We start from the raw sequence: 25397 nt of genomic DNA on the forward strand, positions 1-25397 counted from the left end.
GTCATGTCCAGATGGTCTCAATAGCACATTACTTTCTCAAGGCTGTGTCCTTGAAGTGGCTCCTTGTATGAGAACAGTGGGCAGAATGAACATCCCACAGAGAGGGTAAGGAGCCTCCGATTGCCTGGGTCCATTTCTCAGGTCAACCAGTGGTCATGTCCTCTCAATGACCTCCTCCAACATGCAGATAAGTTGGGAAGAACTGAGATCTTGGTGGTACTGAGTCTTTCTATCCGTGAACATAGAATATCGCTTCATTTATTTGGTTCTTCTTTGACTTCATTCATCAGAGTTTTGTGGTTTTCCTCATATAGGTTTTGTATCTATTTTGTTAGATTTGTACCTAAGTATTTCAATTTTTGGTGCTAATGTAATAGTATTGCATTTAAAAAAATTTGTTTATTTTTAATGTAGCAGGATCTTATTAGTTATCTACTTTATACATATTAGTGTATATATATCAATTCCAGTCTCACAATTCATCCCACCACCATGACCACCCCCACCCCCACTAACTCCCCTTGGTGTCCATACATTTGTTCTGTACATCTGTGTCTCTCTTTCTGCCTTGCAAACTGGTTTATCTGTACCATTTTTCTAGATTCCACACATGCATTAATATACGATATTTGTTTTTCTCTTTTTGACTTCACTCTGTATGAAAGTCTCTAGGTCCATCCACGTATCTACAAATGACCCAGTTTTGTTCCTTTTTATGGCTGAGTAATACTCCATTGTATATATATACCACATCTTCTTTATCCATTCATCTGTTGATGGTCATTTAGGTTGCTTCTGTGACCTGGCTATTGTAAATAGTGCTGCCATGAACATTGGGGTGCATGTGTCTTTTTGAATTATGGTTTTCTTAGGGTATATGCCCAGTAGTGGGATTGCTGGGTCATATGGTAATTCTGTTTTTAGTTCTTTGAGGAGCCTCCATACTGTTCTCCATAGTGGCTGCATCAATTTACATTCCCACAAACACTGCAAGTGGGTTCCCTTTCTTCCACACGCTCTCCAGCATTTGTTGTTTGTAGATTTTCTGATGATGCCCATTCTAACTGGTGTGGGTCACTGTAGTTTTGATTTGCATTTCTCTAATAATTAGTGATGTTGAGCAGCTTATCATGTGCCTCTTGGCCATCCTTATGTCTTCTTTGGAGAGATGTCTATTTAGGTCTTCTGCCTATTTTTTTATTGGGTTGTTTGTTTCTTTTTAAGATTAAGCTGCATGAGCTGTTGCTATATTTTGGAGATTAATCCTTTGTCCGTTGATTCGTTTGCAAATATTTTCTCCCATTCTGAGGATTGTCTATTCGTCTTGTTTATGGTTTCCTTTGCTGTGCAAATGCTTTTAAGTTTCATTAAGTCCCATTTGTTTGTTTGTTTTTATTTCCATTACTCTAGGAGGTGGGTCAAAAAAGATCTTGCTGTGATTTATGTCAAAGAGTGTTCTTCCTATGTTTTCCTCGAAGAGTTTGATAGTGTCTGGCCTTACATTTAGATCTTTAATCCATTTTGAGTTTATTTTTGTGTATGGTGTTAGGGGGTGTTCTAATTTCATTCTTTTACATATAGCTGTCCAGTTTTCCCAGCACTGCTTATTGAAGAGACTGTCTTTTCTCCATTGTAACTCCTTGCCTCCTTTGTCATAGGTTAGTTGACCGTGTGTGTGGGGGTTTATCTCTGGGCTTTCTATCCTGTTTCATTGATCTATGTTTCTATTTTTGTGCCAGTACCATACTGTCTTGATTCCTGTAGCTTTGTAGTATAGTCTGAAGTCAGGGAGTCTGATTCCTCAAGCTCTGTTTTTTTCCCTCAAGATTGCTTTGGCTATTCGGGGTCTTTTGTGTCTCCATACAAATTTTAAGATTGTTTGTTCTAGTTCTGTAAAAAATGCCATTGGTAATTTGATAGGGATTGCATTGAATCTGTAGATTGCTTTGGGTGGTATAGTCATTTTCACAATATTGATTCTTCCAATCCAAGAACATGGTATATCTCTCCATCTGATTGTGTCATCTTTGATTTCTTTCACCAGTGTCTTATAGTTTTCTGAGTACAGGCCTTTTACCTCCTTAGGTAGGTTTATTCCTAGGTATTTTATTCTGTTACAGTGGTGAATGGGATTGTTTCCTTAATTTCTCTTTCTAATCTTTCATTGTTAGTGTATAGGAATGCAAGAGATTTCTGTGCATTAATTTTGTATCCTACAACTTTACCAAATTCATTGATTAGCTCTAGTAGTTTTCTGGTGGCATCTTTAGGATTCTCTATGTATAGCATCATGTCATCTGCAAACAGTGACAGTTTTACTTCTTCCTTTCCAATTTGGATTCCTTTTATTTCCTTTTCTTCTCTGATTGCCGTGGCTAGGACTTCCAAAACTATGTTGAATAATAGTGGTGGGAGTGGACAACTTTGTCATGTTCCTAATCTTAGAGGAAATGCTTTCAGTTTTTCACCATTGAGAATGATGTTTGCTGTGGGTTTGTCATATATGGCCTTTATTATGTTGAGGTATGTTCCCTCTGTGCCCACTTTCTGGAGAGGTTTTATCATAAATGGGTGTTGAATTTTGTCAAAAGCTTTTTCTGCATCTCTTGAGATGGTCATATGGTTTTTAATTCTTCAATTTGTTAATATGGTGTATCACATTGATTGATTTGCATATATTGAAGAATCCTTGCATCCCTGGGATAAATCCAACTTGATCATGGTGTATGATCCTTTTAATGTATTGTTAGATTCTGTTTGCTAGTATTTTGTTGAGGATTTTTGCATCCATATTCATCAGTGATACTGGTCTGTAATTTTCTTTTTTTGTAGTATCTCTGTCTGGTTTTGGTATCAGGGTGATGGTGGCTTTGTAGAATAAGTTTGGGAGTGTCCTGCCTCTGCAATTTTGGGGGAGAGTTTGAGAAAGATGGGTGTTAGCTCTTCTCTAAATGTTTGATAGAATTCACCTCTGAAGCCATCTGGTCCTGGACTTTGTTTGTTGGAAGATTTTTTTTTTTTTTTTTTTTTTTTCTTTTTTTTTCAGTATGCGGGCCTCTCACCGTTGCGGCCTCTCCCGCTGCGGAGCACAGGCTCCGGACGCGCAGGCCCAGCAGCCATGGCTCACGGGCCCAGCCGCTCCGCGGCATGTGGGATCCTCCCGGACCAGGGCACGAACCCGTGTCTCCTGCATCGGCAGGCGGACTCTCAACCACTGCGCCACCAGGGAAGCCCCTGTTGGAAGATTTTTAATCACGGTTTCAATTTCATTCCTTGTGATTGGTCTGATCATATTTTCTATTTCTTCCTGGTTCACTCTTGGAAGGTTATACCTTTTTGAGAATTTGTCCGTTTGTTCCAGGTTGTCCATTTTATTGGCATAGAGTTGTTGTAGGAGTCTCTTAGGATGCTTTGTATTTCTGCGGTGTTTGTTGTAACTTCTCCTGTTTCATTTCTAATTTTATTGATTTTAGTCCTCTCTGTCTTTTTCTTGATGAGTCTGGTTAAAGTTTTATCAATTTTGTTTATGTTCTCAAAGAAACACCTTTTAGTTTTATTGATCTTTGCTGTTGTTTTCTTTGTTTCTAGTTCATTTATTTCTGCTCTGATCTTTATGATTTCTTTCCTTCTACTAACTTTGGGTTTTGTTTGTTCTTCTTCCTCTAGTTCCTTTAGGTATAAGGTTAGATTGTTTATTTGAGATTTTTCTTGTTTCTTGAGGTAGGGTTGTATTGCTATAAACTTCCCTCTTAGAATTGCTTTTGTTGCATCCCATAGGTTTTGGATCCTCATGTTTTCATTGTCATTTGTCTCTAGGTATTTTTTGATTTCCTCTTTGATTTCTTCAGTGATCTCTTGGTTATTTAATAATGTATTGTTTAGCCTTCATGTGTTTGTGTTTTTTACATTTTTTCCAAGTAATTAATTGCTAATCTCATAGCATTGTGGTCAAAAAGATGGTTGATATGATTTCAGTTTTCTTAAATTTAGTGAGGCTTGATTTGTGACTCAAGATGTGACCTATGCTGGAATGTGCCGTGTGCACTTGAGAGGAAAGTGTAATCTGTTTTCGGATGGACTGTGATATAATTATCAGTTAAATCTATCTAGTCTATTGTGTCCTTTAAAGCTTGTGTTTCCTTATTAATTTTCTGTCTGGATGATCTGTTCATTGCTGTAAGTGAGGTGTTAAAGCTCCCTACTATTATTGTTTTACTGTCGATTTCCTCTTTTATTGCTGTTAGCATTTGCCTTATGTATTGAGGCGCTCCTATGTTGGGTGCATATATATTTATAATTGTTATATCTTCTTGGATTGATCCCTTGATCATTACGTAGTGTCCTTCCTTGTCTCTTGTAACATTCTTTATTTTAAAGTCTATTTTATCTGATATGAGTATTGCTACTCCAGCTTTCTTTTGATTTCTATTTGCATGGAATATCTTTTTCCATCCCCTCACTTTCATTCTGTATGTGTCCCTAGGTCTGAAGTGGGTCTCTTGTAGACAGCATATATATGGATGGGTCTTGTTTTTGTATCCATTCAGCAAGCCTGTGTCTTTTGGTGGGAGCATTTAATCCATTTACATTTAAGGTAATTATCGATATGTATGTTCCTATTACCATTTTCTTAATTGTTTCGGGTTTGTTTTTGTAGGTCCTTTTCTTCTCTTGTGCTTCCTTCCCCCTTAGAGAAGAGGTTCCTTTAGCATTTTTTGTAGATCTGGTTTGGTGGTTCTGAATTCTCTTAGCTTTTACTTGTCTGTAAAGCCTTTGATATCTCCGTCAACTCTGAATGAGATCCTTGCCAGGTAGAGTAATCTTGCTTGTAGGTTCTTCCCTTTCATCATTTTAGATAAATCATGCCACTCTCTTCTGACTTGTAGAGTTTCTGCTGAGAAATCAGCTGTTGTATGTTATTTGTCATTTTTATATGACAAATGTATGTTTGTCTGTTATTTGTCATATGTTGTATGTTATTTGTCATTTTTCCCTTGTTGCTTTTAATAATTTTTCTTTGTCTTTAATTTTTGTCAATTTGATTACTGTATGTCTCCACATGTTTCTCCTTCGGTTTATCCTGCCTGGGACTCTCTGCACTTCCTGGACTTGGGTGCCTATTTCCTTTCCCATGTTAGGGATGTTTTCGACTGTAATCTCTTCGTATATTTTCTCGGGTCCTTTCTCTCTCTCTTCTCCTTCTGGGACACCTATAATGCGAACGTTGGTGTGTATAATGTTGTCCCAGACATCTCTTAGGCTGTCTTCATTTCGTTTCATTCTTTTTTCTTTCTCCTCTTCCAGGGCAGTGAATTCCACCATTCTGTCTTCCAGATCACTTACCCGTTCTGCCTCAGTTATTCTGCTATTGATTCCTTCTAGTGTATTTTTCATTTCAGTTACTGTTCATCTCTGTTTGTTTGTTCTTTAATTCTTCTAGGTCTTTGTTAAACATTTCTTGCGTCTTCTCAGTCTTTTTCTCCATTCTTTTTCCGAGGTCCTGGATCATCTTCACTGTCATTATTCTGAAATCTTTTTCTGGAAGGTGGCCTTGCTCCACTTCATTTAGGTTTTTTTCTGGGGTTTTATCTTGTTCCTTTATCTGGGACATAGTCCTCTACCTTTTCATTTTGTCTGTCTTTCTGTGATTGTGGTTTTCGTTACACAGGCTGCAGAATTGTAGTTCTTCTTGCTTCTGCTGTCTGCCTTCTGGTGGATGAGGCTATCTAAGAGGCTTGTGCAAGCTTCCTGATGGGAGGGGTGTTGGTGGGTAGAGCCAGGTGTTGCTCTGTTGGGCAGAGCTCAGTAAAACTTTAATCCACTTGTCTGCTGATGGGTGTGGCTGGCTTCCCTCCCTGTTGGTTTTTTGGCCTGAGGTGACCCAGCCCTGAAGCCTACCCACTCTTTGGTGGGGCTAATGGCAGACTCTGGGCGGGCTCACCCCAAGAAGTAGTTACCAGAACTTATGCTGCCAGTGTCCTTGTCCCTGTAGTGCACCACAGCCACCCTCCACCTCTGCAGGAGACCCTCCAACACTAGAAAGTAGGTCCAGTTCCGTCTCCCATGGGGTCACCGCTCTCTTCCCTGGGTCCTGATGCACACACTACTTTGTGTGTGTCCTCCAAGAGTGGAGTCCCTGGTTCCCCCAGTCCTGTCGAAGTTCTGCAGTCAAATCTCACCAACCTTCAAATTCTGATTCTCTAGGAATTCCCCCTCCTGTTTCTGGACCCACAGGTTGGGAAGCCTGACATGGGGCTCAGAACCTTCACTACAGTGGGTGGACGTCTGTGGTATAAGTGTTCTCCAGTTTGTGAGTCACCCACCTAGCAGCCATGGGATTTGATTTTATTGTGGTTGCACCCCTCCTACCATCTTATTGTGGCTTTTCCCCTGTTCTTGGATGTGGGGCATGTTTTTCATGAATTCCAGTGTCCTCCTGTTGATGATTGTTCAGCAGTTAGTTGTGATTCCAGTGCTCTCACAAGAGGGAGTCTGGTATTGCATTTTAAATTTCAAATTACATTTGTTAGCTCTCAGTGTATAGAATAGCAGTTAACTTTGTATATTAACTTTGTATCCTGCACCGTGCTATAGTTGCTTTTTAGTTCTAGAAATTCTTTTTTTTTTTTTTTTTTTTTGGTGGTACGCGGGCCTCTCACTGTTGTGGCCTCTCCCGTTGCGGAGCACAGGCTCCGGACGCGCAGGCTCAGCGGCCATGGCTCACGGGCCCAGCCGCTCCACGGCATGTGGGATCTTCCCGGACCGGGGCACAAACCCGTGTCCCCTGCATCGGCAGGTGGATTCTCAACCACTGCGCCACCAGGGAAGCCCTTGCATTGTTTTTACGTAGATGATCATGTCATCTGTGAACAAAGACTGTTTTATTCTTCCTTCCCAGTCGGTATACGTTTTATTTCCTTTTCTTGCATTATTGCATTAACAAGGCCTTCCAGCACAGTTTTGAAAAGGAGTGGTAAAAGGCATTCATGACTTGCACCTGATCTTTGTGGGATAGAGTTTCTCACCATGAAATATGAAGTTAGCTGTGGGGTTTTTGTAGATACTTTCGTAAGGTTGATGCACGAAGTTCTCCCGTATTCCTGGTTTCCCTTGAGTTTTTATCATGAATGGGTATTGGCATTTGTCAGATGCCTTTTCTTCATCTGTTGATATGATTGTGTGATTTTTATTTTAGTCCATCGATTTGATGGACCACATCAATTGATTTTTTAGTCATACCTGGGATAAATTCCACATAGTTGTGGTGTATAATTCTTTATACTTTAAAAAATTCAAGTTGCTAGTATTTTGTTGAAGATTTTTGCATCTATGTTTATGAGAGATGCCAATGTGTAATTTGCTTTTGTTGTGATGTCTTTATCTGGTTTTAGTATTAGGGTAATGCTGGCCACATAAAATGAGTTAGGAAGCATTCCCTCTGCTTCTTTCCTTTGAAAGAGATTGTAGAGAATTGGTATAATTTCTTCCTTAAATGTTTGGTAGGATTTACCAGTGAACCCATCTGAGCCTGATGCCTTCTGTTTTAAAGGTTATTAATTATTGATTCAACTTACTTAATAGATACAGGCCTATTGAGATCATCGAGTCTTCTTGTGGGAGTTTGGCAGATTGTGTCTGATACATGTATTCTAAAGTAATTAAGGTTACATTATATGTAAAATCTTGGATTCTGTGCTTTTTATTTAACATTATAGCATAACTTTTCTCCAGTACTGTGAAAAATCACATTTTTTATGACTGCATGAGAGTCCATCCTGTGATTGTACCATAATTATTTAACCATTTCTAAATGTTGGACATTTAGGTGGATTTCAGGTTTTTACTGTTATAAATAAGGATTCAGGAACAAAAAAGCTGTACATAAGGATTTTTCTGTATTGAGGATTATTTCATTTAAAAATTTTCTTTTAACACTAGCAGCTTCTTTGGAAATTCAGTTAACAAATACTGGTTGAATACCTGCTATGTGCTCATTATTGTTCGAGGTGCTTAGGGTATAATATAAAGAAAAAGGGGAAGTCTCTGTCCTAATGAAGTACACATTCTAGTGGAGGAGAGTAAGATAATAGGTGCATGATAGTAATTTTAGAAAGTGATAACTACTACATATAAAATAGGGTAATGGAGTAGAATATGTTCGGATGACTAGGAAGGTTTCTCTAAGCAAGTTACATTGACCTGAAGCATGAATGATATGAATGAAGCAAGATTTGGGAGATCATTCTAGACAAAGGCCTTCTGAGTATAATGAGTTTGGCCTTTTCAAGGGACAGAAAGGCCAGTGTGGCTGGAGTGTGGTGAACAAAAGGGAGAATAGTAGAAGTTGAGGTTCGAGAAGTAGGTGAGGGTATATCTTGTAGAGCCTTGTAAGTGCCAAGTTAGATAGTTTGGATTTTAGTCTAATTATAATAGGAAGCTGTTGGGGGATTTTAACTAGGTGAAATTTATATTGTTTTAAAAGATCATTCTGGCTATGTTAAGAAGGCCCTAAAGGGGAGCAATAGAGGAAGAAGGGCAGGTGGCTCAGATTAGGGTTGTAGCAGAGAAGATGAGGGTGATGATAGAGTCAATAGGACAGGCTAATAGAATATATGTGATGAGTAAGAAAGAGAGAGGTGGTGAGGATTAAATTTAGATTCTTGGTCTGAGCAACTGAGTGGATAGTGGTGCCATTTACTAAGATGAGAAACGGATTGGGGGGTAATTAAGGAGGAAAAAAAATGCTGGATGTGTTAAATGTGAGTTGCCCATGACACATCTATTGCTCTTGGTTGGAGATATAGATTTGGGTGTTATCACTATATATGTGCTTTTAAAGACATGGGATTGGATGAAATCAGCTGGGAAAGGAAGGGAAGACAGCCAAGACAAGACCCGCAGACGCTTTAGCATTGAGAGGTTGGGTGTGGAAGATAGGGCCTAGCAAACGAGACGGAGAAGGGTGGGTTAATATATTATGGAATCAGGAAAGCCTAGAGAGGAAAGTGTTTCTAAAAAGGGAAGAGTGGTCATTTGTGTTAAATACCGTTGAAAAGTGTTGGAAAATAAGGACATACAATTGACCATTACATTTAACAGGGTCACACATGACCTTGAAAACAACTATTTTAGTGAAGGAGAAGCAGTGGAAGTTTAGTTGGAATATGTAGAGAAAGTAAAGGGAGTGGAAAAATTGAGACAACTCTTTTGAGTTTTACTGTGAAAGGTCAAGGGAGTGTTTTTCACTAAGTATATTTGAGTGTTAATAGGAATGACTCAGTAGTGAGGAAGCAATAATTCCAGAAAACATAGTTCTAGGAATAAAGTAAATACATTTCCTTTACTTGAAAGTAAAGGGAACGGGATCCAGAGCACAAGTGCAGAGTGTGTGGGTTAGAGACGTTTCTTCCATTTTACAAGAGGGAGGGCAGAGTCAGCTGTAACAGTTGCACTTAGGTTAGTGAATTTGTTGTGGGGAAAGTAATCTTCTCTAATTCCATCTATATTTATTCACTGAGTACAAGGCAGCCTTATCAGCTGCAAAGGAGGAAGTTGATGGTGGAGGACTGTGCTCATGAGGAGCTTGGATGTTGAGAGGAAGAACGAAAAATTTATCAGCTAAGGGTTTAAAAGGATTATGTTATAGTGTAAAAATGCACATTTAAGATTTGTGAGCATAAATTTAAAGAAACACTGATGCATAATTGTGTATAAGAAGGGAAATATATGAAGATAACTGCCTTGAAGGAGACAGCCCCCTTTATGTTTCTTTATTGTGTTACTACTTTAAAGTTATGATAAATTTAGAGATTAAATGCTTAAAATAGCTTATGTGATTGTCGGATCTGATGACAGTGCTCTTACCTAATTTCTAATATTCAGGAATAGTAATAGGAAAAGGAAATTAAAAGAGAATCTGCTCTTTCCATGTATTTCAAATGATGATGTCACAATATGGATGGGTAGTCACCTATGTTTTAGACTAGGAATACGCCTTGAAATCGTTACTTCTGTCATCTTTCTCCCAAATCAATCTGTAGCATTGTTGAGTACCCCTATAATGTTCTGCAATTTAGTAGGCAATATGTGGGATAAAACTTAACTCTAAGATACTAAGTTAACTTCAAGATTATTGGAAAAACACTCATGCTTTCTTTCTCATTAAGAAACTTGGAGCTATCAGAAGAGAACTTTCAGATTCCACCCACCCATCAGCAATACATGCAGCTCCTTTCTCACATTAATCCTTCCACTTGTGCACAAATCCCACCCTTTTTTCCCTGTTCCAGAAATTCTCCCTGTCTCCTGTATCAATATTTTTGATGATTTTTCTACTGGATGATTTCTGTGAGTATATAAAATATGCTCAAAAAATAGTCTTTTCAACAAGTAATGTCAGAAACAACTAAATATCCATATGTGGAACAAAATGAACCTTAGCTATATTTCACCATATACAGAATTTAACTCAAATTGAGTCCTATATCTTAAATGTAAAAGCGAACACTATAATATTTCTGAGAAGAAGTATAGGAAATAGGGCATAAAAAGCGTGACTTCCAAAAAGGAAAATTATGAATTGAGCCTCATTAAATTTAAAACTTTTCAAACTTCCAGGTAACTGAGGATAGAGGCACGTATGTAGTAACCTCGCAGAATCTATTCCCTAAACAATGCAGAATTCATTTCACAACTATGATGTTTCTATGCAAAACCCTAGTCTCACCGTTATTTAAACAGAGAATAGCAAAACTGAAAAAATAACTATAAGTAAAAATAGAAAAACAAATTCCAACCACAGTTTCACAAGCTTTCTCCTCTCCACTGCTGGACTTTACAGGGAGAAGCTTAACCTAAAAATCTGAAACAATATCTTGACCGGATACTGTAAGAATGAAGACAAAGATAACTGTAGATAATGCTATAATCTGGTTAGTAAAATTGTTTCTCACAGGCCTAGCAATTCTGAAACAGCTTTATATATACTAAAATTAAATAAATAAATAGACTTTAGATTATGAGAGCCTAATAAGCCTTTCACTCTTGGAGGAAGAAATTATACTGGCATACCTCAGAGATATTGCAGATTCAGTTCCAGACCACTGCTAACGCGAAAACAGCAACAGAATTAGTCATACGAATTTTTTAGTTCCCAGTGCATATAAAAGTTATGTTTATACTATACTGTAGTCTAAGTCTGCGATAGCATACGTCTAAAGAGACAATATACATACCTTAATTTTAAAATAATTTATTGCTAAAAACGCTAACCATTATCTGAGTCTTCAGTGAGTCATAGTAGTAATATCAAAGACTGCTGATCACAGACCACCATAACAAATATAATAATAATGAAAAAGTTTGAAATATTATGAGAGTTGCCAAAATGTGATACAGAGACACAAAGAGAGCAAATGCTTTTGGAAAAATGGCACTGATAGACTTAACACGATGCAAGGTTGCCACAAACCTTCAATGTGTAAAAAACGCACTATCGATGAAGCACAGTACAACAAGGTATGCCTGTAAATAAGGAAAGGAGAAGTCTTAAATGAACCCTGTGGTTTTGGATTAAAATCGGAGGTATTGAGGTATCATCTCACACCAGTCAGAATGGCCATCATCAAAAAATCTACAAACAATAAATGCTGGAGAGGGTGTGGACAAAAGGGAACCCTCTTGCACTGTTGGTGCAAATGTAAACTGATACAGCCACTATGGAGAACAGTATGGAGGTTCCTTAAAAAACTACAAATAGAACTACCATATGACCCAGCAATCCCACTACTGGGCATATACCCTGAGAAAACCATAATTCAAAAAGAGTCATGTACCAAAATGTTCATTGCAGCTCTATTTACAATAGCCAGGACATGGAAGCAACCTAAGTGTCCATTGACAGATGAATGGATAAAGAAGATGTGGCACATATACACAATGGAATATTACTCAGCCATAAAAAGGAACAAAACTGAGTTATTTGTAATGAGGTGGATGGACCTAGAGACTGTCATACAGAGTGAAGTAAGACAGAAAGAGAAAAATGAATACCGTACACTAACACATATATATGGAATCTAAAAGAAAAAAAAATTGTCAGAAGAACCTAGGTGCAAGATGGGAATAAAGATGCAGACCTACTAGAGAATGGACTTGAGGATACGGGGAGGGTGAAGGGTAAGCTGGGACAAAGTGAGAGAGTGGCATGGACATATATACACTACCAAACGTAAAATAGATAGCTAGTGGGAAGCAGCTGCATAGCACAGGGACATTAGCTCTGTGCTTTGTGGCCACCTAGAGGGGTGGGACAGGAAGAGTGGGAGTGCGGGAGATGCAAGAGGGAAGAGACATGGGGACATATGTATATGTATAACTGATTCACTTTGTTATAAAGCAGAAACTAACACATCATTGTAAAGCAATTATACTCTGATAAAGATGTTCTTAAAATAAATAAATAAAATAAAATCAGAGGTATCAATATGAACTCACAGGGTTTTGTTTTTAAAGGTTATATTCTATAGTTATTATAAAACATTGGCTATATTCCCCATGTCTTGTAGCTTATTTTATACCTAATAATTTGTACCTTTTAAGCCCCAATCCTTATATTCCCCCTCCCCACCTCCCTCTCCCCTCTGGTAACCACTAGTTTGTTCTCTATATCTGTGAGTCTGCTTCTTTTTTGTTATACTCACTAGTTTGTTGTATTTTTTAGATTCCACATGTAAGTGATATTATACAGTATTTGTCTTTCTTTGACTGACTTATTTCACTTAGCAAAATGCCCTCCAAGTCCATCCATGTTGCTGCAAATGGCAAAATTTCACTGTTTTATGGCTGAGTAGTATTCCATTTTGTGTGTGTGTGTGTGTGTGTGTGTGTGTGTGTGTGTAAAATACCTCTTCTGTTGATGGACACTTAGGTTGCTTCCATATCTTGGCAATTGTAAATAACGCTGCTCTGTGAATATTGGGGTACAGGTATCTTTTTGAATTAATGTTTTTTTGGTTTTTTTGGATATATACCCAGGACAAGAATTGCTGAGTCATACAGTAGTTTATTTGTAGTTTTTTGAGAAACCACCGAACTGTTTTCCACAGTGGCTGCACCAGTTTACATTCTGACCCACAGTATACGAGGGTTCCCTTTTCTCCACATCCTTGCCGATATTTGTTGTGTTGTTTTTGATGATAGCCATTCTGACCAGTATGAGGTGATATCTCACTGTGGTTTTAATTTGCATTTCTCTGATGATTAACAGTGTTGAGCATCTTTTCATGTGTCTCTTGGCCATCTGAATGTCTTCTTTGGAAAAATGTCTATTCAGGTCTTCTGCCCATTTTTTGATGGGGTTGTTTGTTTTTTTTAATGTTAAGTTTATATATTTTAGATACTGTCCCCTTATCAGTCATATAATTTGCAAATATTTTCACCCATTCAGTAGGTTGTCTTTTTGTTTTGTCAGTTGTTTCCTGTGCTGTGCAAAAGCTTTTAAGTTTAATTAGATTCCTTTTTTTCTTTAATTAAAAAAATTTTTTATTGGAATACAGTTGATTTACAATGTTGTGTTAGTTTCAGGTGTACAGTCCATTTATTTATTTTTGCTTTTATTTCCTTTGTTTTAGGAGACGGATCCAAAAATATACTGCTGTGATTTATGTCAGAGTGTTCTGCCTGTGTTTTCCTCTAGGAGTTTTATGGTATCTGGTCTTACATTTAGGTCTTTAATCCATTTCAGTTGATTTTGTATATGGTGTTAGAGAATGTTCTAATTTCATTCTTTTACATGCAGCTGTCCAGTTTTTCCTAGCACCACTTATTGAAGAGACTGTCTTTTCTCCATTGTATATCCGTGCCTCCTTTGTCATAGATTAACTGACTGTAAGTGCATGTGTTTATTTCTGGGCTCTCTATTCTGTTCCATTGATCTGTATGTCTGTTTTTGTGCCAGTACCATACAGATTTGATTACTTTAGCTTTGTACTATAGTTTTAAGTCAGGGAGCCTGACTCCTCCAGCTCTATTCTTCTTTCTCAACATTGTTTTGGTTATTTGGGGTCTTTTGTGTCTCCATACAAATTTTTAAATTATTTGTTCTAGTTCTGTGAAAAATGCCATTGGTATTTTTATAGGGATTGCATTCAATCTGTGGAATGCCTTGGATAGTATAATCATTTTAACAATATTTATTTTTCCAGTCCATGAACATGGTATCTCTTTCTGTTTGTGTCATCTTCAGTTTCTTTCATCACTGGTTTATAGTTCTGAGTACAGGTCTTTTACCTACTTAGGTAGGTTTATTCCTAGGTATTTTATTTTTTTGATGCGATGATGAATGGGATTGTTCCCTTAATTTCTCTTTTTGATACTTTGTTGTTAGTGTATAGAAATGCAACAGGTTTCTGTATGTTAATTTGTATCCTGCAACTTTACCAAATTCGTTGATGAGCTCTAGTAGTTTTCTGGTAGCATCTTTAATATTTTCCATGTATAGTATCATGGCATCTGCAAACAGTGAAGTTTTACTTCTTCTTTTCCAGTTTGGATTCCTTTTATTTCTTTTTCTTGTCTGAGTGCTGTGGCTAAGACTTGCATTACTATGTTGAATAAAAGTGGTGAGAGTGGGCATCCTTGTCTTGTTCCTGATCTTAGGGGAAATGTTTTCAGCTTTTACCATTGAGTATAATATTATCTGTCAGTTTGTCATATCTGGCCTTTATTATGTTGAGGTATGTTCTCTCTATGCCCACTTTCTGGGAGTTTTTGTTATAAATGGATGTTCAATTTTGTCAAAAGCTTTTTCTGCATCTATTGAGACGATCATATGGGTTTTGTTCTTCATTTTGTTAATGTGGTGTATCACACTGATTGATTTGCAGATATTGAAAAATCCTTGCATCGCTGGGATAAATCCCACGTGATCATGGTTTGCTAATATTTTGTTAAGGATTTTTTGCATCTATGCTTATCAGTGATACTGAGCTGTAATTTTCTTGTTCAGTCATATCTTTGTCTGGTTTTGCTATCAGGGTGATGCTGGCCTCATAGAATGAGTTCAGGAAGTATTCCTTCCTCTTCAATTCTTTGGAATAGCTTGATAAGCATAGGTGTTAACTCTTGTCTAAATGTTTGTTATAAGTCACCTTTGAAGCTATCTGGTGATGGACTTTTGCTTGTTGGGAGTTTCATTACTGGTAATTTCCTTGGGGGAAATGTTTATTCAAATCCTTTGTCCGCTTAAAAAATTGGGTTGTTTGTGGTTTTGTTGTTGAATGTTTTTTTTTTTTTTGTATTCTGGATGCAAGTCCCTTATCAAATATATGCTTTGCAAATATTTTCTCTCATTCTGTGGGTTGTGTTTTTATGTTCTTGGTGGTTGTCCTTTGAAGCACAAAAGTTTTTAATTTTAATGAAGTCCATGTTATCTGTGTTTTCTTTTATCACTTCTGCTTTTGCTGTCAGATCTAAGGACACCTTTGTTTCATCCAAGTTACATAAGACTTATGCCTGTGTTTTGGCTTTTATATTTTGAATGGATTTTTGTATATCATTTGAGGTATGGGTCCAGATTCATTCTTTTGCATGTAGATATTCAGATGCCCAGCACCATCTATTGAAAAGACCTTTCTTATTAATGGAAAGGCAATTGACCATAAATATATCAGTTTACTTTTGGACTCTCAATTCTGTTCCATTGATCAGCATGTCTGTTTTTATGCCAGTGCCATACTGTATTGATTACTGTGGTTTTATGGTAAGTTTTGAAATTGGTATGTGTGAGTCTTTCAATTTTGTTCTTTCACAAGATTGTTTTTACTGTTCTTTTAGAATCAGCTTGTCAATTTCTTCAAGAAAGGCAACTAGTATTTTGGCAGGGATTGTGTTGACTCTGTAGATCAGTTTAGGGAGTAATACCGTCTTAACAATATGGCCCTCCAAGAACACGAGATGTCTTTCCATTTATTTAGATCTCTTAACATTTCTTTAATGGTATTGTGTAGTTTTTAGTGTATAAGTCTTGTACCTTTTTGTTTAATTTATTCCTAAGTGTTTTGTTCTTTTTGATGCTGTTATAAGTGGAATTGTTTTCTTGATTTAATTTTCAGATTGTTGCTAGTGTATAGAAATAGAATTTGTATTTTTATATTGATCATATATCCTTCAGCCTTGCTGAACTCATTTCTTAGCTCTGCTTGGGGTTTATTCTGTTGTTGCTTGTGGATTCCTTAGGTTTTCCTATGTATGGGATTATGTCATTTGCAAGTAGAGATAGTTTTACTTCTCTCTTTTATTTCTTTTTCTTGCCTAATTGTCCTGGCTAAAATATCCAGTATCATGTTGAAGGGAAGTGGCAAGCGCTGACATCCTTGTCTTGTTCCTGTACTTATAGGGTTCATTTTCAGGCTTTCACCATTAAATGTGATATTAGCTGTGCATTTTCATAGATGCTCTTTATCAGGTTGAGGAAATTCTCTTCAATTCCTAGTTTGTTGTGTTTTTTGTTATGAAAGAGGTTAGATTTTTGTCAAATGCTTTTTCTGCATCTATTGAGATGAACCTGTGTGGGGGTTTGGGTGTTATTATTAATATGATATACTTATTACATTGGTTGATTTTAATATGTTGAACCAGCCTTCCATTCCCGCTTACCTTTTTTCTCCGTAATTTCTCACTTAGTATTCCCTGACTTGATGATACCACTCCAGGCCATCCAGATGCCCAAGCCAAAAACCCAAGAGTCATCTTAGACTCTTCCCTTTCTGTTACTCTGTACATCAAATCTGTTAATTCTGTTTTAATGCCCTCCTAACTTTTCCATCTTTCAGTTCATCTTCCACCCTGATGCTGAGAGTGATTTTTTTTTCTCCCAAAGGAGAATTTGATCATCTAAATATACTTGTGGAAAAACTTATCAAGGAGAAATTTATATTCATTCCTTGCCTTCTACTGATGTACATAAACCAGTTACCAATTGTTTGGTCTTTGTCTTGTTTTTAATGACTTACAGACTACTTTCTGTGAATTATGGGTGACCTTTCTGTTTTTTTAATGGGATTTGTAATTTAATATTAATGTTATAATAGGAGGGCTACTCAATGCTATTTTTGGACACTAACATTTGGTCTAACTTTATACAATAAAAGAGTAACTGGGAGAGAGGGCTTAAAACAGATGAGATAAATACCAAATGAGAAGATGGCATGTGGTAGGGTTGCTACTGATTCATTGCTGTGGTTCAGTTGACCACTTGTGAGAATTCTTTTTTTGAGAAGTTTACACACACTACATCATATTACAAGATTATGAAGTCTATCATAATTATTTATTACATATACCATTGAAGTAGTAACTCTTAGCATGGATTTTTATGGGAGTTATTTTAAGGCCAAATTATTTTAAGTAAATAAATAACTAAAGTCTAATTTTCACATTGATATAACAGCTCTGTAAGCAGTTTTAAATCTGTTTATTTATTTATTTATTTATTTATTTTGCAGCCTTGCATTGCATCCTGAACGAGTATTGGTGGCAACAGGACAAGTTGGGAAAGAGCCTTATATCTGTGTTTGGGATTCATACACTGTGCAGACCATATCAGTTCTAAAGGATGTTCATACACATGGTATAGCTTGCTTAGCATTTGACTTAGATGGACAGGTAATGTGATAATTTTTTTTCTTTTTGTAAACTGTTTTTAAAGTAGGTACTATAAGAAATTATTATAAATCTGTAAATATTAAATTGGAAAGCATTTGACAAAAAGCATTTATTCAAGGTGGAGGTGGGTAGAGGGGGTGGGTGGTAGATATATATAAGAAAAATAAGAATAATAATGAGTTTTTATTTCATTGTATCAAGAACTTTTCAGTTGAATTAATTACTACTATTAGAGCCAACATGATTCTGACTTGGCGGAACATTACCCGGTTGTTTTTGAAATTTTTACATGTAACTCTTTTCCAGGTATTGTATGTTAATAGGAAAAGTGGAAGATATCTTAGGAAAATTCACTTTTTCTAAGTAGAGCTGTAAACATTTTAAGTTTTAGTTATTTTAAAGGTTTCTATTAAAATTATATTTTTAATTGAAAATAATGAGGCAGTTTTTATAATATGAGTTATTTTATATAAAATCAAAGTTCATAACAGAAGATGTAATCTTTGTTCCACTTACTAATCAATTCCCAAATTATTTACTCCTAGTCATCGATTTTTAAAAAATTAAGCCAACAGCTCTTTTGTGGTGCTTTCATGGAACTTATTGTACCTAAAACATATTTAAGAAGTGATAAGAAGTTGGGTTTTGCAGATTTAGTTAATTTATAGTCTTTAAAAGTTTTATAGTGAAATTAGACTTTTAAAATTATTGTAACTTTTAGAAGAATTTTAGTTGTCTGCTTTTTAATTCTTAAAATTAATTTCGTAGATCTATATTTTACAGAAACAGATTACGTTTTGTTGTAGTCACTTGAAAATGATAGCCAGTAGATGTTTTATTTACAACTCTGAGAAATAGCTTCTTTGAGTAGCATAGATTAATATATTTTCTGATTCGAATCCAGTAAGAGATCTGTAAAGATGTAACTCGAACTTCTCATTTGGGGAAAAAATGTGTTTCTGGGTTTAGAACCACTGTGTAGCAGTGATTGGCAATTCCAGAACCTTAATTCATTTCCCATTTTTTCTGTTATTTTTCAAGTCCCTTAATGTCCTCATATCAAAATTTCATTTTCCTTTTTAAAAGGAAGAGAATAATATTCTTTACTTACTTTACAGGAAATTACATTTTATTAAACCAACAAAGTTGTTTTTTAAAATTATTTACCAAAGGTATTATGATATCCACAGTGGTTTAACTATAAATGTCTGTATACTTTAAATATAGATGTTTGCTTCTTAACTTTAAAATTGCCCTTTCTAAATGTGGTGTATTGCATGGCTGAGGAAATTCTCTTACATACAAGGAGAAATCATGCCCATAGTTTTTACTAGTTGAAGCTTTTAATTTTGCTTGCTTTAAGCAACATATAAGAAAAGTCTTGGGTACATGCATTTTATTGTCACAGATCTTCATAAGAATGTGCTACTTTAAAATGTAAGCTTATAAAAAACATAATAGCTAAAAGTTATTGAGCACATACTAAGTGCCAGGCATTGTGCTAAGCCTACATTATATCATTTAATCCTCACAACAACCCTATGAAATAGATATTATTATTATCTCTATTTTACAGATAAAGAAACTGAGACTTAGAGAGGTTAAATAACTTGCCCCAGGTTACACAGCTAGTAAATGGAGCCAGAGCGGGAACCCAGGTCAGTCATACTCCAAAGCTCATGTTTTTAACCGCAGTGCTCTCCTGCTTCCCAAACATGGAACTTAGGAGATGGTTATTTATATTTCAGAAGGAATTCATCCATCTTAAGTACAGTTAAAACTTGTAAGGAACTGCCGCCAATTGAAGATTAAGAGTATTTCTGAAACTATGTTGATGAGAAGATGCTTTAGTTAAGAAATATATTTGGGAACATATCTATTTATTCACTAATATCTATAAACTGTTTATGAAATACCAATTAGGAAATGCTGTATAATTTTTGCATTTTCTACTAGATTTGAAACTGTAAATGATCAGTTAAGGTTTATCCAATGAATGAGTCTCCCTGTTGGTAGTATGCTGAATTTTCTTTCCCCAGAGGGTTTCTTCTAAATGGATTGACTATCCATGCTAATACTGGAAGTCTGCCTCATTGAGAATAATTAGGGCATGAAAAGGCTATATAAATCCACATCAAACAGATATTAAAATTTCATAGTAAATGGTAGAGAGAGTGTAGGAGGAGAAGAATTTGATACTTTATCTTGAAAACACAATGATAATTTATAAAAACACATTCCCATATTTACCAAAATCTAAGTTACAGTTAAAACTCTGCTAATTTATAGAATGAACTAAGAATAAAATGTTAATTTTTTAGCCTAATTTTGTCAGTTATATGCTGGTACATGATTATGCAGAGTCGTATTTGCAAAAATATTAAAGGAGTTCACTGATTTTTCCAAGGACCTTTTAGTAATCTCTTGATATCTGGACATATCTCAAGTGACTATTGTATTATTTTTGAGTTTTCATCTCTTCCATTGCTCTGCCAGATCCTAATTTCTGATGGCTTTCTCTATGAATTGACCAATATTTACTACATTAAGTCCTGGATATTTTGCAAAATTTGTGATTTTTACTTTGTAACATTTGTAACAACTAGTCCTCACTTAATAAATACTGAGATCACAAGGACCCTCCACCCCCATATTAGAATCTTTTACATTTGTCTATTATTTGAATATGTTTCACACTTGCAGGAACACATGGAATGCGTCTAGTTGTGCCTATTAAGATTCTTTTCTCATTTGAGTATTTAGTGTGCTAGAACGTTTTAATAAATACGGTTGACCTTTGAACAACGCAGGGATTAATCTGCATATAACTTATAGTCAGCCCTCCGTATTCACGGTTCCTCTACGTCTGTGGATTCAACCAACCGTGAACCTGTAGTACTGTAGTATTTACTGTTGGAAAATATCTGTGTGTAAGGGGACCCAGGAAGTTCAAATCTATGTTGTTTAAGGTCAGCTATACTTCCGGTTTAATTAATGGACACAACCAAGATTTTGTTTGGGAATAGGATCAGGGAGGAATTTGGGAAGCTGGATAAAGGCTTCTTTATCTGGTTTTCTTTCTCCCTATCTTATCTGACTGTTAGTTCTTAGTTATCTTGAAAGGAGCTGTTCCTTCTGTCTGCTTCTTAAATGTCAGTGTTCCTAGGAGTCTGTAGCCTTCGTTCCTCCAGCCCCCCTCACTTCACTTATTCTCTTTAGGTGATTACTAGATCTATGACTTTAACTCCTGTGTCAGTTAACAGTGTCCTCGGCTTCTCTCCTCAAATCCATATACTCTCCTTGAATGTCGTATAGATATACCATTTATTACATGTTTAAAACTGAATTCTCTCTTTATTCTAACTCATTAAAAAACAAAGCTCATTCTTTCTCCTGTTTCTGGCCTACCTCTCCAGTCTTGTCTCCTGCCACTTCCCCATTGGCAACTGCTCCCCTCAGCCACACCAAAGTACTGGCTCTTTCCTGAAAGCACCATGAGCTGTCTGATCTTGGTATCCTTTGGCCTTAAATGCATTTTCTCTTATTTTTCTACCCGACTGTCTCTATCTTCTAAGATATGGTTCCAGCATTACTTTCACTGGAAAACTTTCTTTATGCTCTTCCTCACCTGTGAGAAAGGATGATGAAGTAAAAAATGATAGAAAGCTAAGAGAGGGGGTAATATTTGCTTGGTTATTTTTATCTTTTCCTCTCTGCTGTTACTTAACCTGTGGTTAGGGAGGTTGATTTTGGCCATGATGTGTTTATCAGGGCTACAGAGGAAGTGCTCCCAGGTCTATTTTGTTGCCGCCTGTACAGAGCCAGATGCTCTGAGGCTCTATTGAAGTACATGGAGTTTTAAAGCTTTTGGCCAGTTGTGGTTCACTTTGTGTGTGATGAACTTAGCCAGGGAGAAGAAGCATTGATAGAAAGGGCAGTGCCACTCTGACTATTCCTCACTTTATACTTGTCTTGTGAAATTTTAATCTCTACATAGTATACTATAGCAAGAGGTAGATATCTTTGATTTAGCTAGAGATATTTGCTGATTACTCTCTAGTTCCCAAATATTAAAGACTCTTAGGAGGAGCAAATCATCTCCTATAGTTCCTTTGGACTTTCTGCAAGTGTGACTTGATGGAGAGCCAGACACAAAATATATTCTGTATCTTTTTATGTAAGCCATTCATTCTACCCATTTGGGGACTTACATAGTAATTTTACTATGTAGAAACTTTCTAGCTAGGTACTAAATGACATTTCTCATTCAGACGGGTGGAGGGCATGGGTTCTTAAAGTTAATTATGGTTATGGGAACATAATAATGATGATGATAACAAACATTTATATAACATTAAGGATATGCCAAGCACTCTTCTAATTCCTTTATATATGTTAACCCTATGAGGTTTTTTTAAATTATCCCTATTTAGGAGATGAGGAACCTAAGGTACAGAGAGGCTAAATAATTGCCCAAAGTCATCCAGTTAGTGAGAGATGGAGCTGGTGTTTAAACCTAGGCAGTCTGGTACCAGAATCTGTGCTGTAAACGAGAGATTGGCAAAAGTTTCTACAACATGTCAGATGGTAAATATTTTAAGCTTTTGAGCCATGCATTCTCTGTCACAGCTACTCCAGCTCTGCATTGTAGTGTGAAAGCAGTCATAGACACCTTATAAAGGAATAGGTGTGGCTGTGTTCCAGTAGAACTTTATTTACAAACAGCAGGGTACAGGCCTGAGGGTTGTAATTTGCCTACGCCTGCTTCTAAACCAGTGCTTTTCAAAGTATGTGTTGTGGGTGGGTCCTTGTGATTTCTTCTTTAACTCTGCCATTACTTAGAAATGTACTGATAGTTGCCAGATATTTGGAGGATTTTCTGCATAACTTTCTGTTATTCTGATTTAATTCTGTCTTTGTCAGAGAACATACTCTGTATTTTAATTTTTAAAAATTTGTTTAGGCTTATTTTGTAATTCACAATTTTGTGATCTTCATGAGGTTTCCTGTGCACTTTGAAAAAATACGGGAAAATATATATTCTGCTCTTTCTTTTTTCTCCTTCTGTTTATTGTGCTATTGTTGTCATTCATTTTACTTCTTTCATTTTGATTCATTTTACATGCTTTGTAAACTCCATTATAACTGTTGTGATTTTTCCTTAAACAGTTAGTTTTCAAAGAAAATTAAAAGTAAGAAAAGTCTTATTTACATATTTACCGTTTGGGTGCTCTTCATTGATATGTGTAAATTAAGTCTCTCTTTGGTATCATTTTCCTTCTGCCTGAAGAAACTTCTGGTATCATATCTTATAGTGCTGATTTGTTGATGAATTTTCTCATCTTTTGTTTATTTGAAAAAGACTTAATTTTGACGCAGTTTTCAAAAGATATTTTTTGGTAAGTATATAATTCTGTGCTGACTTTTTTTCCCCCTCAGCGCTTTAGAGAAGTTATTCATTGTCATCTGATATGCATAGCTTCAGATGAGAAGCCCAGGATTATTTTTAAATCTTTGTCCTTACACACCAAAATTCTCTCTCTTTTTTGGCCACTTTTAAGGTTTTTATCTTTAGCGCTGGTTTCAGCAGTTTGATGCCCATGGGTGTGGATGTGTTTTTTCTGTGTGTGTGATTTATCCTGCTTGAAGTTTATTGAGCATCTTAGATTTGTGAGTTTATGTTTTTTATCAAATTGAGAAATTTGGGGCCATTATTTCTTCAGTTTTTTCTTTTCTTCTATCTGTCTTCTCCTTTTGGAATCACAATTAACCTGTACGTTAGACCACTTGAAATTACCTTTTCTAAAGGTAACTGAGGCTCTGTTACTTTGTTCCCTTTTTCCTTCTGTGCTTTTTTTTTTTTTTTTGCGGCATACGGGCCTCTCACTGTAGTGGCCTCTCCCGTTGTGGAGCGGCCCAGCCGCCCCGCGGCACGTGGGATCCTCCCGGACCGGGGCACGAACCCGTGTCCCCCTGCATCGGCAGGCGGACTCCCAACCACTGCGCCACCAGGGAAGCCCTGTGCTTTATTTTTGATAGTTTCTGTTGCTATGTCTTCATTTATTTTTTATTCATTGTCTAAGCTGCTGGTAATCCTTTGGAGTGAATTTTCATTTCAGATAATTTAACATTTATATTTAAAGTTCAACATGTTTTTCTTTTATATCTTCCATTTCTCTTTTTATTCTTTATGTGTTTGTTTTAAACTAATTCTGGAGCATCTTGAACATTTCCATGTTAACAGCCAGTGTCTTCTAATTTTAATCATTTCTGTGATTCCTGGGTCTGTTTCTATTAACTGATTTTTCTCCTGGTTATTGGTCACATTTTCCTCTTTCTTAACATGTTCAGTGATTTTTGTTTTATTGGATGCTGGACATTGTGTATATTACATTCTGGATGCTGGATTTTGTTGTATCCCTTTAAAGCATGTTGGACATTGTTTTTGTAGGTAGTTAAGTTCCTTGTGGATCAGTTTGGTCCTTTTGAAAAGCTTGCTTTCAAGCTTTTTTTGGTCAAGGCTAGAGTAGCTTTTCCTCTAGAACTACTGGTTTAACTTCACTACTATGGTGTGACCCTCCTGGAATCTCTACTGAATACACAGTGAATTCGAGGATATACCTCCATTCTTGCTATTGGGAATTTGAGTGATCCTGACCCTTTATGATCTCTGGGAATTGTTTGGCTTTAGCTCCCCAATAATTGTTCTTTTTTCAGAATTTGTTCTTTGCATGGCCTCATGGATTTCACCCTGTACATGCAAACACTGGTGTTCTCAAGGGGACCCATAAACAGATTTTCTAGAGTTCTTTTTCTGCTCTGCAAATTCTAGCCATTTTGGCCTCTCTGAACTCCAGGCTCTATCTTCTCAAATCAGCAAGTCTTCTGGGCTCTGTTTGGATTCCACCTTTCTGTGCTATAGTCTGGAAAATGCCACCTAAATGAAGGCTGGGGCAATTGCAGAACTTACCTTGTTTGTTTCCCCCTCATTCAGGGTTTACAGTGGTTACTTCCTGTTAAGAATGTCCAAAAATATTTGTTTTATATATTTTGTATAGTTTTCTAGTTGTTTATGGCAGGGGGGCAAGTTCAGACCCTGGTACTCCTTCATGACCAAAGGCCATCTTTCATGTTTCCTAACCTCTCTCGTACTTCCCATCTCATTGTCCCCTCTTTTCAGCTCGGTCTCTTCATCTCCCTCTAATCTCCTATATAACTCTAACACTGAGGTATTTTTTTCTTTTTTCCACTGAGTTTTTAATTTCATTTATTTTTCATTTCTAGAAATTGTTTGCTTCCTTAAATTTGCTGGGATACTTTTTATGGTCTCCCATTCTTGTCTCATATGAAGGTATTTTGAAGCCTTAATTTTATTTCTCTACTCACATTAAGCTTATTTTATATTATCTGATAATTCCAATGTCTGATACTTTTCAAGACTGATTTTATTTTCTGGTGACTTGCTGATTCTCACTCATGGTCCCTTATTTTCTCTGGTTATTGGGTGTGGGGGTTGTTTGTTTTAAGTTTATGTTTTATTGACTTGCTACTTGTAGGAATTCTTCGAGGGATAGATTGATGTATCAGTCCTCCATATAGGATTTATATTTGCCTGTGCCACATAGTTGAAAATGCTTGAAAACTCTGCAACCCTTAGGACCACTCTGAATGAAATTTTTCATTTGAAGGATTCATGATTTATGTGGATATAGGCCCTACAACCATGTGAAGGT

The 25397-nt window shown here is 36.4% G+C and overlaps 1 protein-coding gene across 4 annotated transcripts in view; it reads left to right on the forward strand.

Annotated features, from left to right (window-relative positions):
- EML5 (EMAP like 5) overlaps positions 1-25397 on the forward strand; it is a 175754-nt gene that overhangs the window by 19935 nt on the left and 130422 nt on the right. For all 4 annotated transcript variants that reach the window (XR_010839438.1, XM_059059510.2, XM_067027919.1 and 1 more), the window contains exon 2: positions 17505-17664. Coding sequence is in view for 3 of the 4 variants with exons in the window: in XM_059059510.2 (XP_058915493.1) it covers positions 17505-17664 (160 nt within the window). In the remaining variant the exon portion in view is untranslated. The remainder of the gene's footprint in view (positions 1-17504; positions 17665-25397) is intronic.

The sequence above is a fragment of the Kogia breviceps genome, chromosome 3 (genome assembly GCF_026419965.1).
Source record: "Kogia breviceps isolate mKogBre1 chromosome 3, mKogBre1 haplotype 1, whole genome shotgun sequence".
In the NCBI taxonomy this organism is placed as follows: Eukaryota; Metazoa; Chordata; class Mammalia; order Artiodactyla; family Physeteridae; genus Kogia; species Kogia breviceps.